This window comes from Euprymna scolopes, chromosome 18 (assembly GCF_053919585.1).
Source record: "Euprymna scolopes isolate OS-2025 chromosome 18, ASM5391958v1, whole genome shotgun sequence".
NCBI lineage: Eukaryota > Metazoa > Mollusca > Cephalopoda > Sepiida > Sepiolidae > Euprymna > Euprymna scolopes.
The window spans coordinates 83874850-83892911 of NC_136499.1; the positions used below are offsets into that span (position 1 = coordinate 83874850).

General features: G+C 34.1%; 1 protein-coding gene across 2 annotated transcripts in view; it reads left to right on the plus strand.

Moving 5' to 3' along the window:
* Positions 1-5989: 5989 nt before the first annotated feature.
* LOC145297673 (uncharacterized) overlaps positions 5990-18062 on the plus strand; it is a 201274-nt gene continuing 189201 nt past the window's right edge. The window contains exon 1 of one of the 2 annotated variants that reach the window (XM_080143855.1): positions 5990-6836. Coding sequence is in view for 1 of the 2 variants with exons in the window: in XM_080143856.1 (XP_079999982.1) it covers positions 6684-6836 (153 nt within the window). In the remaining variant the exon portion in view is untranslated. The remainder of the gene's footprint in view (positions 6837-18062) is intronic. The other variant, XM_080143856.1, reaches the window with a different exon arrangement.

Here is an 18062-nt window from a genome sequence, read left to right on the forward strand (position 1 = left end):
CCGCATTCAAAACAAGAAAAGCTTGCACTCCTTCCGGTAGAATAATGTAGAATTTTTTTAATCTTTGGTACAAAAACTCATAACGAACAAGAAAGTCATTTATACTGGTACCTGACGGTCTTTTATAAGTGTAAAATTCCTTAAAAGTCATGTAAGCGCGCGTGTGTTCATCCTTTAAATATATGTCATCCAGTTTCTTTATTAAGATCTTCAAGCCATCTCGTCCGCCGATGTCACTTGTTGGCAATTCACGGACACATTCTCTAATATTCGGTGGTAGCGTCAAAAACACTGCTGGCCCTTTTTTTTCCTCAGAAAGATCCGTGAACAACGACCACATTTCAACGTCTTGTTTCCAGTTCTCGTAAACATCCTCCCCTTCCAACAATGGAGGTTGTTTGTTCGAAGTTGCCATATCCGATATCCGATCTGTCTAGTGCTACAGACAAGCTGTACAAAAAAAAAAATTTTTTTTTTTTTTTTTTTTTTTTTCGTTTTGTCGCACACAGAGGGATATCTCTGCTACCATTTGTTGAGACACTTGTAGTCTGTCTAAACTGTACGAACGAACTGACTAAACCAAGATGGCCGACTCCTATTTATATCACCACAAGCAAGGGAGGTAACCATGTAACTGAAGCAAGGGAGGTAACCAATGTCTACATTAACATATGTGTCCGTGTATTGAGGACTAGCTGTATGTGTCTGTGTATTGAGGACTAGCTGTATCCGTCCGTGTAGTGAGGACTAGCTGTATGTGTCCGTGTAGTGAGGACTAGCTGTATCTGTCTGTGTAGCGAGGACTAGCTGTATCTGTCTGTGTAGTGAGGACTAGCTGTATCTGTCCGTGTAGTGAGGACTAGCTGTATCTGTCTGTGTAGTGAGGACTAGCTGTATCTGTCTGTGTAGTGAGGACTAGCTGTATCTGTCTGTGTAGTGAGGACTAGCTGTATCTGTCTGTGTAGTGAGGACTAGATGTATCTGTCTGTGGAGCGAGGCCTAGCTGTATCTGTCTGTGTAGTGAGGACTAGCTGTATCTGTCTGTGTAGCGAGGACTAGCTGTATCTGTCTGTGTAGTGAGGACTAGCTGTATCTGTCCGTGTAGTGAGGACTAGCTGCATCTGTCTGTGTAGTGAGGACTAGATGTATCTGTCTGTGGAGCGAGGCCTAGCTGTATCTGTCTGTGTTGCCAGGACTAACTTTATCTGTCTATGTAGAGAGGACTAACTGTATCTGTCCGTGTAGTGAGGACTAGCTGTATCTGTCCATGTAGTGAGGACTACCTGTATCTATCTGTGGAGCGAGGCCTAGCTGTATCTGTCTATGTAGCGAGGACTAGGTGTATCTGGCCATTTAGTAAAGACTGGCTGTATCTGTCTGTGTAGTGGGGACTAACTTTGTCTGTCCATGTTGTGAGGTCTAGATGTATCTGTCTGTGTAGTGAGGACTAGCTCTATCTGTCCGTGTAGTGAGGACTAGCTGTATCTGGCTATGTAATGAAGACTACCTGTATCTTTCTGTGTAGCGAGGACTGGCGGTATCTGTCTATGTAGCAGCGATTAGCTGGATCTGTCTATGTAGCAAGGACTAGTGGTCTCTGTCCGTGTACTGAGGACTTGCTTTATCAGTCTGTGTGGTGAGGACTAGCTGTATCATGGTCTGTAACGGTATCTCTCTGTGTAGGAGTGATTAGCTATATCTGTCTGTGTAGTGAGGACCAGCTGTATCTGTCCATGTAGTGAAGACTGACTGTATCTGTCTGTGTAGTGAGGACTAGCTGTATCCCACCGTGTAGTGATGACTAGCCTTATCTATCTGTGTATTGAGGACTAGCTGTATCTGTCTGTGTAGCGAGGACTAGCTGTATCTGTCTGTGTAGCGAGGACTAGCTGTATCTGTCTCTGTAGTGAGGACTAGGTGTCCGTGTAGTGAGCTGTATCTCTCCGTGTAGTGAGGACCAGCTGTATCTGTCTTTGTAGTGAGGAATAGCTGTATCTTTTTGTGTAGTGAGGACTAGCTGTATCTGTGTATTGAGGACTACCTGTATCTGTCCATGTAGAGAGGACTAGCTGTATCTGTCTGTGTAGTGAGGACTAGCTGTATCTGTCTGCGTAGTGAGGACTAGGTGTATCTGGCCATGTAGTGAAGGCTGGCTCTATCTGTATGTTTAGTGAGAACTAACTGTTTCTGTCTGTGTAGCGAGGACTGGCTGTATCTATCTGTGTTGCAAGGACTAACTTTATCCGTCTATGTTGAGAGGACTAGTTGTATCTGGCTGTGTAGTGAGGTCTACCTGTATCTTTCTGTGTAGCGAGGACTGGCGGTATCTGTCTATGTAGCAGGGATTAGCTTGATCTGTCTGTGTAGCGAGGACTAGCGGTATCTGTCCGTGTAGTGAAGACTGGCTGTATCTGTCTGTGTGGTGAGGACTAGCTGTGTCTGGCCATGTAGTGAGGACTAGCTGTATCTTTCTGTGTAGCGAGGACTGGGTGTATCTGTCTGTGTAGCAGGGATTAGCTGGATCTGTCTGTGTAGTGAGGACTAGCTGTATCTGTCCGTGTAGTGTAGACTGGCTGTATCTGTCTGTGTGGTGAGGAATAGCTGTATCCGGCCATGTAGTGAGGAATAGCTGTATCTTTCTGTGTAGCGAGGACTGGGGGTATCTGTCTGTGTAGCAGGGATTAGCTGTATCTGTCTGTGTAGCAAGGACTAGATGTATCTGTCCGTGTAGTGAAGACTGGCTGTATGTGTCTGTGTAGTGAGGGCTAGCTGGGTCTGGCCGTGTAGTTAGTACTAGCTGTATCTGTCCGTGTCGTGTGGACTAGCTGTATCTATGTATGTAGTTTTGACTAGCGGTATCTGGCCATGTAGTGAGGCCTTGCTATATCTGGCTGTGTAGTGATTACTGGCTGTATCTGGCTATGTAGCGAGGGCTGTCTGGTTGTGGAGTAAGGACTGGCTGGGGCTGGCCATGAAGTAAGGTGTAGTAGCGTCCAGTTCCAATCTGAATACAGGTTTGTATATGAAATGATCTTTAAGGATCATGGGGTGTGTGGTTTAAAATGCCTTCATTTGCATAGATGAGAGAAAAGACATTTTTGCAACTGCTATATCCAGCATGAATAAATACCTGGCAGGAACATTTCACAGCAATCACTACTTTGAAACACCTACGTGTATGAAGAACACGTAAGAACATGACGTTGTGATGTGGCCACTGCACACACTAAAGAAAAGGAACTATCTTACGCTCCCTTACATAGTGAACAGACTGGAATGTTCGAGAAGACCTGCATATAAAGGTTTGTCTGCCCAAATCAAATCAGTTGTCTCTTCAATTTCACAAGTTCGGCACATGTTCGAGTAAATTCCATCGGTGAGAGACATTAAAATTCCCGTCATCATATTTATGCGCAACAGGCATTTCAAGCGGGAAATTTACCATAAAGATCTTATTTCTAACTACTGTATGCAAACACACACACACACACACACACACACACACACACACACACACACATTTGCCTATATGATTTATGGACTGTTTCTCTCCACAATAGCCACATGGACACTCTTATCAGTAATTCAAGCCTCGTGCCATACTCACAAAATTATCACTTCAGTAATCCTTCATTTTTAACATTCAACACAAGAAAGGACTTATGTTGGAAAAATATAAATTAATATTCCTAACATGTAAATGTTGTTTATTTCATGTTAATGTAGCAATTTCGTGTTCTTTGTCGAGGTTTGTCTTTTCCTGAATTTATTTTTATTTTTTTGTTATGGGATATAAGTTGATAACCCTTTCTATGGATTGACAACCCTGTTAAGTTTACCTTTAATTGTCCCACTAAAATACAAAATTGGTGACTCCGCTGTAAATTTGAAAACAAATACTATAGATTGGTGACCTTCTGACTTGCATCCTATAATGTTATAAAAAGTTTGAATTGGAGAAGACAAGATGTCAAGTGTTTGGCACTGAAGAGAACACATTGGAATTTAAGAAGTTTTTTTTCTCATTTGATAACAAAGCATTAAAATCATTTATTGCAAGTTGTTATTGATTTCATAATTATATAAAAATCAGTTTTGATATCAATTATGGTTGCAGGTGCAGGGATATCTATAAGTTGAAAGTGGTAGAGTATCACTGGAATCGTTAAACATAAATTTCACGAGATCTCCGACTTACAGGAAGGTTCTAATGAGTCACATCCACATCCATATAAATTTAAAAGGTGTGAACAACTTCAGAAAAATAACGACATTCAACAAAGAACTTAAGATCGCTGTACTAGGATGAAATAACAACATGTATTAGCATGTTTAAGAAAAAATAATCCAAATTATTTCAACGTCAAGATTTTTGCAACAAGTGCTCATTAGACATAATTTCTCTAATGTGTGTCTCGAGGAAAAGAAAAAAGTTTGTGATTACAGATCTTCATGTTGAGTGCGAACACACATGGTTATTTTCTGGAGGAAAAATAAAGTGGTCATTAAAACATGAAGGCGTCTTGCATGTTTGTGTGTTCATTATGTATGCAAACAGCAGTTCGAAATAACATTCGATATGGTATTTTCTATGTTGATAAATTAAGTGTATGACACGCGGGAAGTCATGTTAGTGATTTTATGCCCCCACTAGATGGAGTCAAGCAGCGATGATGCTTATTCATGGGACTGCATTCTAAACTGCTTTGATTTACCAATGCAAAAGCTTATGTAGGAGAGTTTGAGAATGTTCCAGACTATTTGTTGTATCACCGTGTGAATTGTAACATAGTCCTTTATCCCAAGTGTGCAAATAGGCAAATTACAATGTTGTGTCTTTACGCATACTTTATATCTGTGCATGTTGAAAACGGTGATTGCTATTAGGTTGTCTCTGCCACAGATTTGTTCTGGCCATGTAAAGCTGTTGCTACAAACCCTATTTCAATTCCTTCCCACTACAGTAAAATGTAGTAGAATGCTGGAAGGTGTGCCAGTTGACACAGTTTAATATTCAAATTTAAAATCGTTAAATACAATTTAGGCGCGCAGTGCAATTGATTGTTTCGGCACGTTAAAAAAATGAAAAATGACACCCACGCAAATTCCGGCGTGACCTTTATATACTAAAGGTGCGGACGTAGTTGAAAGCACCCCATGTGATGTCTTCCGTCCAATGGAATTCCTCCTAGGACATATTTTAAAACTGATTTTCTAGAGCTCGTTTGGAGCCGATCAAATCATATATAAACATGCACAAACACAAAATCTATCTCTTTAGTCTCTTAGCCTTTCGAGCATTCTTTCGTCTCTTTAAACTCTTCCGACTCATTCAACGCTTTCTCATTAGGACTTGCCACGCGTGCAAACATCAATTATTTCATTTCCACTGCTCCGCGCATTAATACTCTCTTTTAACAGACGAACATTAATATTGTCTCTGTTACATATTTGAACATTCAAAGAACACAAAAAAAGAGACTCTCCATCTTTCATATGAACTCAAAAAAAAGGAACTCTGAAATATTGAGAACTATGTTTTGCTTGTTATTGTTTGTTATTTCTATTCCGGAAATAAACCTCCGTTTGTGTTGCACATAAGATTTCTTATTTTCATTTTTATTATTTGTGGAGGAAGTCAAGTCCCAAAAAAAAGGCCAGGCTACCCCCACAAAGGTGAGGCAAACTAGGCACACCAAGGCGTCATTTCAGTTGAATACAAAGGTGAGGCAAACTAGGCACACCAAGGCGTCATTTCAGTTGAATACAAAATAGTCGAGAATGGCAAGAAGGCCTCAACTGACTGGCAATGATCCATCCATGAAGAGGTACCACCGATTGAGGATACTTTGATATTAGGGGCTACTTTGATAATCCTACATTTATTTGTATTTCACGCCTTTAACTTTATAATCTTGATTTGTTTGTTACCCTTCAAACTGTAATTTATGCATAGCACAACTGCAACAATTTATATTCTTAGAAATGCGATTGCCAGCATACTATATTTCACTAAAGGTGGAAATATCACAAAAACATGGACCAAAGAGGAGGAGGAGGAGTTCTTTCATCGTATGATCTTGCGGCAATTTACGTCTGGTATGAGAAAGCTCAACAAGTACCACTTGTGTCTAGTCGTCTTTTATTGTAACGAGGGGCGTTTACGTGCGACGGGGCTATAATGATTTTGTATTTCATAAAAATGTATGAAAAGCGGAAATAATTTTTTCCTTCACTTTTTACTTACACCAAAACTTAAGCGTTATTTATTCAGGGCTTTTTTTTTTTTTTTGAACGAGAATGACAGTAAAAACAAATACTTCAAACCTAGTGACCTCAGTTAGCGGTAATGCCTGGGAAGGTGCACCTTCTAAGAGCAAGCCGAAACATATCTCATTCTACAAAGAAGGGTCAGACGGATCAAACCATTACACCAGGTGGTAGAAGGTGAAGTAAATGGCAATTGGTATGAATGCGATATGGGCGAAGAAGCCGGAAAGCCCATTAGCACTCAAAACAAGCAGAGATTTTTGTGGAAACCGATGATTTAGTGAAACTGAAAGATCATTATAATATTTGATGAGATATTGCTTTTCTTGTTATCTCATTTTTAATGTACTTAAACTCATCGAAATGTTGAATTAAAATTTTATGAGGAAACTGCTTAATTTTGAACGGGTTTTATGACTGTAATCTTTTATTCTGGAATAACTGAATGTAATTTCCGAACAGACATCCACCGTTTGAAGTACACTTGCATTATGGGAAGGACTAATGGAGACGATCACCATGGCGTCCCTCAACAACAAGTAGACTTAGGCAGAAACCGCTGGAAGGTTCGTTGCAGATATTAAACAAACGAATTTCATTCTTATTCATTTAATCATCGGTTTTCTTAAGTCATTCATTCTGTTGATAAGTTTAATTATGCAAACGTCATTTTTCTTTGATTCGAATGGAATAAGCTAGCCGAAAACAACATGCATTTCTCTTTCTACGGTTAAAAAATAAATTAATTTTATATTTTTAATATTCTCCCATTTGATTAGTTATTGTTATTTTGTAGTTTGAAATTTACTTGCATTCAGAATTTGTCATTTCTTTTAATTATAAATATCTAGACAAAATAATACTTTGCCATTGCGATCAATAATTAAGATTTTATTCGTTGATTTTGATTGACATTTATTTTTCCGAATTTAATGTATGTTTGTGATTTTTGATTAAAATCATTAAAATCCTTCTGGACATATATATATATATATATATATATATATAGATATAGATATATATATATATAGATATATATAATGTTTAATTTTGGCATCAGAACTACTGATATTGTGTTTGCAGTATTTGAAAATAAAACATTTAAATCCTACGAATATATTTAAAATATCAAAAAGAAAAAGTATGTTCATATTTTTTATTCGTCAAAAATCCTTTAAATATTAAAATTAAAATAGTGTTGATTGGATTTGTAGATTTTCTGTTTCCAATTTGAGTTCTTTTCATAAGATTTTTAATCAATTTTATTGTAAATTTAATTTTTGTTTTAATGAAAAAGAAAATTGTGTTAATTTGATTTCTTTTTAATTGAAACTTGTGTATATTATTTTTCGAAGCAATAGCATTTTTTCTTTTTGTTATCAATCACAGGTGTTTTTATTTTTCATTAGTTCATTATAACAAATGACATCTCAGTTTTTTTATTATTCTTTTAAAAAGATTATCTTTTTTAGTGTATTTTAACCATAATTTCTCTTAAAATAAAACATAAAAATAATTTGTTTCCGCTTTCCTCACCCCCTTGTTTTGATTATCGTCACAACTTCGATTTAAAACAATATTTTGATGAATTAATTTTACTCTAACAACGAAACCCTGCAAAACATAATTTAACTCAAATTCTCAAGACATTTACTGAGCTTCTTCACCCGATCTTTGCTTGTCTGTTTAAAAATTCAATGTAAACCAAGCCATGCTAATATAAATTATTACCGTTTGTTCTCGTCTATATTATTAAAAGCGAAAACTCAACTGTTGTATAAAAAGTGCATATTATTTCGTTTATGGAATTAATTAATGATGGAACACTATAATTGTTTAAACTTTTGTAAATTCTCAATTTTGTTTTTTCTCCTGGATGTGGTGGTCGAGTTCCCTAGCCAAATCATTCCTCTCCTCCCACTAAAAACCTTCACGACCCTCAGTCTCATGTGACTGCAAAACGACAAAACTAGCATTCTTTTTTCGACTCATGATAACTTTAACTTTATTAATCTTTTTTTTTTTTTTAATGAAGTTTTATTTACCAATTTATTTGACTTGAAACAAAAACTGATTTACAGGATAAAGTCGGTAGATCATTTGAATTATTAAATGACGATCTATTAAAATATGTTCAAATGTTTCTCGGTTTCTGTGGTTGGTATTATTTTGTTTCCTCCCGATTGCTTTCCACTTGGACGAAATTTACTTCCTTAATATTTCGACATGTCGTCGTATTCCACTGCGGCCGTTGCCGTTGCACACGGAAAAACAACGCAATTTTCTAATTACAACCACGTGGCCTAATCATTCGACACCCAGTTAGATTGGTTGCCTTTCACTTTTTCTTTTTAAAACCACACACACAAAAAAACTTTATTTTGTATCCAATTTTATCTGAAGAGGGAACCTACTTTTGCGGCTACTTAAATCTGCGGACACTATATTAAAAACACATTCAGGAAACAAGTTAATGTATTTACCTCGAACAAAACTTCTACGTATCAAATGTTTGTTATTGTCAACATTTATTTAAGCTTACTTGACTTATCAATCATTTCTGTATCGTTACGACACAATCTTACAAATTGGATCGGTTCAGTCATCGTGCATAAATTGTAAAAAAAAAAAAAAATATATCCAAAGATTTCCTTTGTTTATATTGTCACATTTGACATTTTTATGCCTATTAACTTTCTGAACTCCGTCGTGTCAACTTAATTCTGTAAATAATGTTTCTTTTTATTGACATTTAAATTTGCAAATAAGAAGTTCTAAGTTCCAAACACTGGTTAGTGTGTTTCTCTTTTATTATTTAGATTAATATGTCGAATCAAGCAACTAAAACTTGACATAAACTTCATTAAAAAAAACAAAAAAACAGATCATTTATTTCTACGATACATTTGATAATGTTTTCTTTTGCACACGTGAACCATGAACCATATGACAGTAAAGTTATTTATGGCTTGAAGTTTTTAAAATATAATTCAATCCAGAAATTACTTAATATTCGGTATTCTAAAGACTTTAACATTATTTTCGAATTTCGAAGGGTCACGATGAATTTAAATATATGATTTAATTACTATATCGCGGCCCTTTAGAATTTGAAAGTAATTTGATTCAGTTATTTCTAGTTTGAATTAAAGTTTAAAATGAATTAACTTATGATTCATTGGTAAAATTTTACGGGTTTGTATTACTGTACACATAGATACAAAAAAGTTGTCAAAAAACAAATATATAACAAATAAATGTTATCTAAGGCAAAATAAGTTACTTTTCTACTAAACTGGATATATTTTTTGTGTTTTTATTCAATGTTACATGTTTATTCAGCTCGAAAAACATGCAGTGTTTACCGATGTATTGGAAAATTCAAAATGGCGCCCGACTCTCTCTTTAACAGGTTAAGTTTGGGAAAAGGTGTTATAAATAATAAACTAGACAAAATACTATTAAAAAAACCACCGAATATATGTCAACTTATGTCATGGTAACATGTATTGAGCGAATTTCTAACAGTATTTTGTCTAGTTTATTATTTATAACATCTTTTCCTGAACTTACCGTGTTAAAGAGAGTGTAGGGCGGGGCGGGGCGCCATTTTGAATTTTCCAATACATCGGTAAACACTGTATGCTTTTCGAGCTGAATAAACACGTTACATTGAATAAAAACACAAAAAATATATCCAGTTAGGTAGAAAAGTAACTTATTTTGCCTTTGATAACATTTATTTGTTATATATTTGTTTTTTTGATAACTTTTTCGAATCTATGTGTACAGTAATACAAACCCATTTTTAGTGTTTTTATTTAATATAACATGTTTATTCAGCTCGAAAAATATACAGTTTTTACCGATGTATTGGAAAATTCAAAATCGCGCCCGACTCTCTCCTTGACACGGTAAGTTTGGGAAAAGGATTTAAAAATAAAAAACTAGACAAAATACTGTTAGAAACTCGCTCAATATGTTACCGTAACAGAGGCTGACATATATTCGGTGGGTTTTTAACACTATTTTGTATATTTTTTATTTTTAACTTCTTTTTCCAAACTTACCGTGTTAAAGAGAGAGTCAGGCGCCATTTTGAATTTTCCAATACATCGATAAACACTGTTTTTCAAGCTGAATAAACATGTTATATTAAATAAAAACACTAAAAACATATCCAGTTAGGTAGAAAAGTAACTTATCTTGCCTTTGATAACATATATTTGTTTTTTGACAACTTCTTCGAATCTATGTGTACAGTAATACAAACCCGAAAAATATTTTTTTGTAAATTTCGGTGGGCTAAAACCGAATCTGCTAACCGTTTCTATCGCAAAGAAATAGTTTTCAGGATATGAAGAAATGACTTTTCCAAAAGTGGGTGATCACTTTTCCGTGTAAATTTAACTTAAAATGAGCACCCACTTTCTGGCCATCTAGTGAGGGGCATTTTTTGTTTGTTCATTGGCTAAAAGTTTTGGGTTTTTTTTTTTTTCTGCTTTCATCTTTCAATCAAGACACGGGGAAATTGAAAAATAAAGAAAAAATATTAGGTACGGGCAATTAATGGCTGCTTTGATAGGGGGCATGGTTTTTAACGCCGGTTAATCAATAATTTTTTAAAATTTTTCGAGTACTTTTTTTATTGTATTTGAAAGATTATGGTTAATTTCTTCCAGAAAAAAGTGTGTGAAATAAAAAGTACATGGAATAATTTTATCTAAAATCTGAAAAACCCTAAATTTCACGTAAAAATTCATTATGACAAAAATCACGTTTACATTTTCTGGCAAGAAAAATGTTTTCTGGAATTATTTCCAAGTGAAGTATTAAGTTAAAGTCTTAATGAATTAATACAATAAATGTACTTAACTTTTGCTAAAAAAGTAATAATTATTCAAAAATGTATCACTGGTAGGAACGAGACTTGTTTATCGTATCCAAAAAACTCTGGCGGCAAAATTCAAATGTGTATGGAAGGACAAATTAGACATAATTTATGCCTTTATTTGACATTATTCAGGCATACTGAGCGACTTTTTTTTTTTTTTTTTCAATTAATTCTTTGAAAAAAAAAAAGTTAGCACCATTATTTATTAATATTAATACAGAATTACAATTGGTTAAGGAAATAATTTATAATTATTGAAAAAATTACACACTAAAAAAATACAAACTTACTTTAAATTTATCATAATGTTTATGTGAAATTTAAAGTTGATAAACACAAACAGGCGGGTAGTTGAAAAGAAGAGGAGGGTGGGCAAAACAGACTGGTTTACTTTTCAACTCTGCGCATCCGTATTTACCGACATGGAACGTTCGTATAATTTTTGCCATTTTTTAATTAAATTATTTTTCTATGTTCCTGTTTTTCAATTTAATTTATTTTTACTTTATTTTCCAAGATTATTTTACGTTGATAATTATACGTTCTTGCGTGCAATGGAAATATTAGAATTTTACATGTAAAATTACGTTAAAAATGTAAGCGTAAAAAAAAAGTAGAAATAATTTTTGCAATTATAATTTTTTTATGTGAAAATATGAAATAAACAATACTTAATTCAATATTGGTAATTCGAGAAATTAATTTGTCTTTGAGTTATATCGAATTCATTAATATAGACTTCAGGAGCTTTTTTCATAATGTTCCTGTAAAAATTATTTTATTTTTTATTTTATTGTTACAAATTACGATGCTTTATTTACATAAAAAAATCAAAAATAAATTCTTGCGTTTTTTATTTACTACTGAAAACCATAACTTTAGTAAAGGTATTTTTGGTTTAAACAAAATAATACATTTTCACTAAGATTTAAATAAAAATAATTAGTTCATTATATTTCGCGATCATTATTTGATAAATACTGAAAATTTCATTAAAATTGGTTAATTTCCTGATTTTTGGTGAATTTTTAAGTAAAGGGAGGGGTCAAAATGTTTATACACTTTGAGCGTCGGCATTCATTTTGTCCGTACCTAAAAAATATGGATACAGATACGTATAATTCTTTGTTATTAGTGTTGACACTGTCTATACGCATAAGCACGCACATATTTTTGCCTCAAAAAAGTAGTTTTCCAAATAAGCCATGTAATTTTATGTTATCAGTGGTTGTCATTTCTGTACGTGCAAGTGTGCGCATCTTTTTAACGCACACATCAAAAATATGCGTGCGCTTGCATGTACAGAAATGGCAACCACTGATAACATGAAATTACACTACTTGTTTTTCATCTAATTTTAAATTGTTCACCAAAGATTACTACACTATTAGCAGACAGTTTGGTCCGTGAGTGCACATTTAGCAGCTTTTATTTATGCCACTATGCGTAGCGTAAATGAAGGCTGTTAAATCGCGGAAAATAGTCCCAGGGTTCAAGGGTTAATACCATGCAAACGGTATATTTGCGACGGAATTGGTTATCAAAGCATAATGAAATCTACAAAATATATATTTTCCTGAGATGGGTCCTGAAGTAAAATAATACCGATTCATTTGTGTTTTCAAACCTGATGAAAATATTAGTGATGGGACAATTCCAGAATTTTTTCCAATTCTGATTTATTGCTTGAAGAAAAATTGTGTTTAATTACTGTAAATTCCTGTGTAATGTCCAGATACACTTTTGCAAAATGTACACTATAGTAGGTGGTGAGGGGGTGCATATATTATATGAGTAAATCTCTATTTTTCTCAAATGTTTTCCTTGTAATTGATTAAAAGTTTCGAGACACAAAGATTATATTTATTTTAAAACAAAGTTGGTTTTCAAGGTTTGTTGTTAATGTCATTTGAATTTTTGGTGCTTCTACACTATCAGAATGAAATTTTGGAAATCGTAAAACTGAATTTCACATGAAAATAATGATATCTACGTATTACTGATATTTTTAAGATGATTATTTCGAAAAATTAAAAAAATTGATAGGTAGAAAATTATTTATTGAAGAAAATAAAATTTCAAGAAAATGATCATATTTGCTTATGTAAGACACGGCAGAGTTCAAAAGAGAGGTAATTTTCCGTTTTGATCTTTTATAAAAACAAGATGGCTGCAATTTTTCACCTGGCAACACGATTAAAGTTGTTTTTTTTTTTAATAATTCAGTAATATTCAGGTAATTTCGATTGCATACTTTGGAAGCTAACATTATAATTTATTAAAATTGACAAAAAAAATCAGTAGAAACCATTGGTTTTTATTTGAAAATTCCATTTATCAACTACAAAATTTTGTTCTAATAGTGTAGAAGTGCCAAATGTTTTCATAATTGAAAGTAGTCGACGATTTGTACACACAATTAGAGGATGGTATAAAAAGAGCCTTCTTTCTCTATTAAAGTAATTTCCTGGAAAACCATTCTTAACATGGGAATTTCGGGGGTGGGTGAACTCTTCTGTGACTTCTCTCTGTCAAAAAATGTTCATATTTCTTATCCTAATTATTAAATCAGTTTGGTGATTCATTTGTTTTACTGTAAAATGAATAACATAATGCAGAAATACGTAGAAATACTACTATTATAATAATACTGACGATAATATCAAATGTGTAGATAAGGATCTATAGTTATCATTAGCTCCCCCCCCAAAAAAAAAAAAATAAGATCCTACTTTTTTTAGGTGATTACTTTGAAAATTTTGAACAAATTACTGCAGCTTGTTTTTTTTTTTTGCTAATTTGCAATTATAACATTTTTTTGTGAGTAAGAAATTTAATCTCACAATTTAAAACTAACTGGCAAGAAATTGACAAAACGAATGAAAGGTAAACTTAGCTAGTATGATAAAACCAGTCGTTTTTCTTCTAGGTTGCAAAACCATTGTGTCATTTTGTGTCTCTGCTGAGTCTGGTGGGTGATGCTTCGTAAGAAGTGTTAGTCAAATCTCTACTGAATAGAGTTTGAAAGTTCTTGGTAAAGGATCCATTTAATTATATATATATAGAGTCGGTTGGTTGGTTCTGCCGAATGCTAAATTACGATATCAACATTATTAGGAGACAATATTACGTCAAGGAATGAAACCTAATTAGTTACGTAGAATAGTCTCTCAGAGGAAAGAAGAAAGGGCTCCAATTGCCCTTAAATTAATGAGCCTGTGCATGAAAGGAGAAACAAAAACCCCGTCCATCCTCTAAGAAAAATATACGTAAACTGAAGTTTTTCAGTTTGAACATCTTGTGCATGGTTCAAATTTAAATCAACCAATCAAAAACAAAGCATGACATCAAATTCTAATGAACCAATGAAAGTTTGCATTTCAAGTCATGCAATTTCTAACACACTGCCAAAGGAGGAAAGAAAAAGTAATGGGTATCCATTACTTTTTTCCAGATATTAAATACAAGGTAACTATGTTAATTAATCGACAAGTAAATAATTTTATTGGTCAACCATCCTAGGTTTTATTGTTTTTTTTATTTTAAAATAACTATATATGACTTTGTCTGCTCATGATAGACTAAATTTATTCGTTATAAATTTATCTAGATTACCAATATATTAATAATAATAAGGCTCCATGTTTTAACAAGCTTCTGGGCTTGACCTTCACTCCTGATCTGAAATGGAACACGTACACCCAATCTGTTGCCAAGGTTGCTGGAAAAATGGTGGGATCCTTCTACTGTTCCAGCAGATATCTCACTACTGATTCAATTTTTTACCTATATAAAAGCCAGTTATGTCCAAGGATGAAGTATTGTTGCCACATCTGGGCAAAAACTGCTTTCTCACAGAACAGATGTTGCGAGCCTGTCTCTGCTTTATCATTATTTTCATGGCAAGTGCTCGTCTGAGGTCCAATCTATGGTTTCCTCTCGCCAAATTTTCATGAAAAACACGTCTAGCTGAAACCACTATCAATAATTTCCCTCATTTTTTTTGTTTTGTATCTAAACCTAAATGTAGATTCTATTAACAAAGCTTCTTTCTTAGAACTGGACTCCTGTGGAACTCTTCTGTTTACCTGCTTCTCAGCTGACTACAGTTTGGTCGTCAACATAAACAAATTCTTGTTGAATCGTCGTCTTAAGTAATCTAATTTACCAAATTTCCACTAACGATTACTAGGATATTATTCCGTTGACTCCTGTACACCCATTAACCCTTATCCTTATGACAGCTTAATAAATACTGAGTTTAAAGAGAAAATGTGATTTACTTTTTCTGAACAATTCAGACAGTTCCATTCCCCGAAAGTATCCTGCTGACTCACTCCAACACAATCAAAATGATACCAACTGTCACAGGCATCACAGCACACCATAGGAGATAATCCATCATTTGCAACAAAAGTCTGACAGAAAAAAGGACCACCTGCTTCCATAAATTCTGTAAAAGACGGCACAGAAGCAGCCTTTAAATCTAAGAGAAATAAATGTTTTAAAGAACGAACCAGTTCGCAACCGTCCCTTAATACACAGGCCGAGTGAACGTTATCATTGTTCCCATTAATGAGTTATCATTGTTCCCATTAATGAGTACTTTGCCTAGACTCCAAAAGGGTCAGATTTTATTTGGAGATTTAATTAGAACGATTTCTCCCACTGACACCTAAGGGTGATCACATGTTATATTGGGATCAACCTCTCTCAAAGACAATAGTAATTGTTGTGTCAAATGTTTTGAAATTTTTTGATATATCCGTCACAGAGACTGCAAAAGTTTAGCATGACTGGGAGGATCAGAACCCAAATCATCCAATCCGTAATTATTTACCAAAAAACAAGGATTATAACCAAAACGAGTCTGAATAAGAGGGGATAAGATTTAATATGCTATCCACCAAATATGAAGAACAAGCAGGTAATGTGAGGCAAACTTCATTAAAGGGAGGCAACTCATTCTAGTTCTCTTATTAGATTTGAGCTTCAAAAAATTACGTCCATCCCCAAAGGAGATAACTCTATTTGAAATTTTCCAAATGATCTGATTAAAACATTTAACCACACAGAGATTTTTTATTTGCTGAATTAAGTTCAGACCAATAAAACCATGTAGGACATTGCCATTTAGATTTTTACATCCATGACAGAGACGAAAAAAGTTGTTATCCGTAATCTCGTCAAATTTGTAAACTTGAAATTTCAAGTTAAGGGCAGTGAAATAAAAGGGTTTCTGAGAACCCCATTTTATGGAGACATCAAGTTCTAGGAGGTCCATAGACTCATTCCAATAAATGTATTTACAGGCATAATTACAGGCATATGTACTGATTTTTCCCTAGATTTCAGTTCCTGCAAAATAGTCTGGGAGAAAAAAAATTTTTGACTCCCACTGTCCAAAATGCAATGGAAAAACACTGGGGGTCCTTTACCTTTCAAGGACACTCTGATAACAGGGAATATACAATTTTCACCATCAGATAAGGAATAAGTCCTTCCTACAAAAGATTTTGATGTCTTGGGGCACATTACAAAAACAAACCACAACTAATGCATAGGTAAGGAAATCCCTTCTTCCCCTTACATTCTTGTTCCAAGTGATCACAAGACACTTGCTACATAAATGAAGCTCTTTGTTACTGATCACCAGTATTATTGAGAAGTTTAGGGGAATTCAAGCCCTTTTTACTATTGTCATATTAAATGAGCTAACATTGTGCAGATATTGTGTTGAACTTAAGATGAAGAAGGGAAAGAAGAAACTTTCCTGCTTCTTTGTAATCAAGGGCGCTGCCTGCAAAAATTCTATTACGTCAGAAAGGGTAGACATGACTAAGAATGAAGGATAACGTTCTTTTGTTCATGACATTAATACCCTTCTAACATTTATAGGGAACTTGCGGAACAATATATAAGCAACCATAGTTGCCGAAGTTGATCCTTCTGTAAAAAAGTCCGTTCTGAAAGACTTATTTAATTCAGGCAAGTCCAGTTTAACCTATTCAAGAGAGGTTTTGAGTTCTTCCAATGCCATTATCTGTACTACCTGAGGGATTATTTCGTCTAATATTCAATTTTTGATAAAGGAAAGATTCAGAAATTTTTCTTTTAAACCATTTAATGCAACCAGATAATTGTCAGAGATGATATCTATATTAGAGATGAAATCATATCCTTCCCTCTCAACTTGGATTTAAGGAGAAACAATTTGCCCGCCTCCCCCAAATTAGTGCTACAGAAATCAAATCTTCTAAGGAAAATTCTAAATTCAAACTTGTCGGCCGAAGGATACCCACTAAAATTTGGGCACTCCAAATCCAGCCTTAAAGGCTGAAGAGATACAGGTTTCTTAACCTCATAACCCTACTTCAATTTATGCAATTCTTCCCTAATGTTGGAAGAAATTGTGCTGAATCCTGACAGAATAATTAAAAAAAAAAATAAGCAGGTCAAAAAACTTGTCAAATTCACTTAACCACTTTTTATTATCTGTTGCACTCAACTGTACAATGGTCAGTGAAGTCTTATTGTCCTTCATTGTATTCGAAATATGTTGTTTTGCTTCAATTCTGGCAAATAAGTCCTTAGCAGCAGACATTATGAAAAATAAACGTTATGTGAACTGAGAATGAACATAAATTAGTGACAACAGAATTGATCGCAAAGGAAGAACGGTAATAAAGACTTTTAAAAACAAAACCCATCGACAAGAAGGATGTAATAAACAAGAAAATCAATAGAAAGAATAAAACTTTATCTTCTCAAATTCACAATTTACTTTAACTTCAGTCAAGCAATGCAATTAAAAGTAATAATTGAAGATAAAAACAAAAAAAATGTTTTTGTTTTTTTTAAGAAAAATTAAATCTATCCTCAATATTTAATTGCAGTT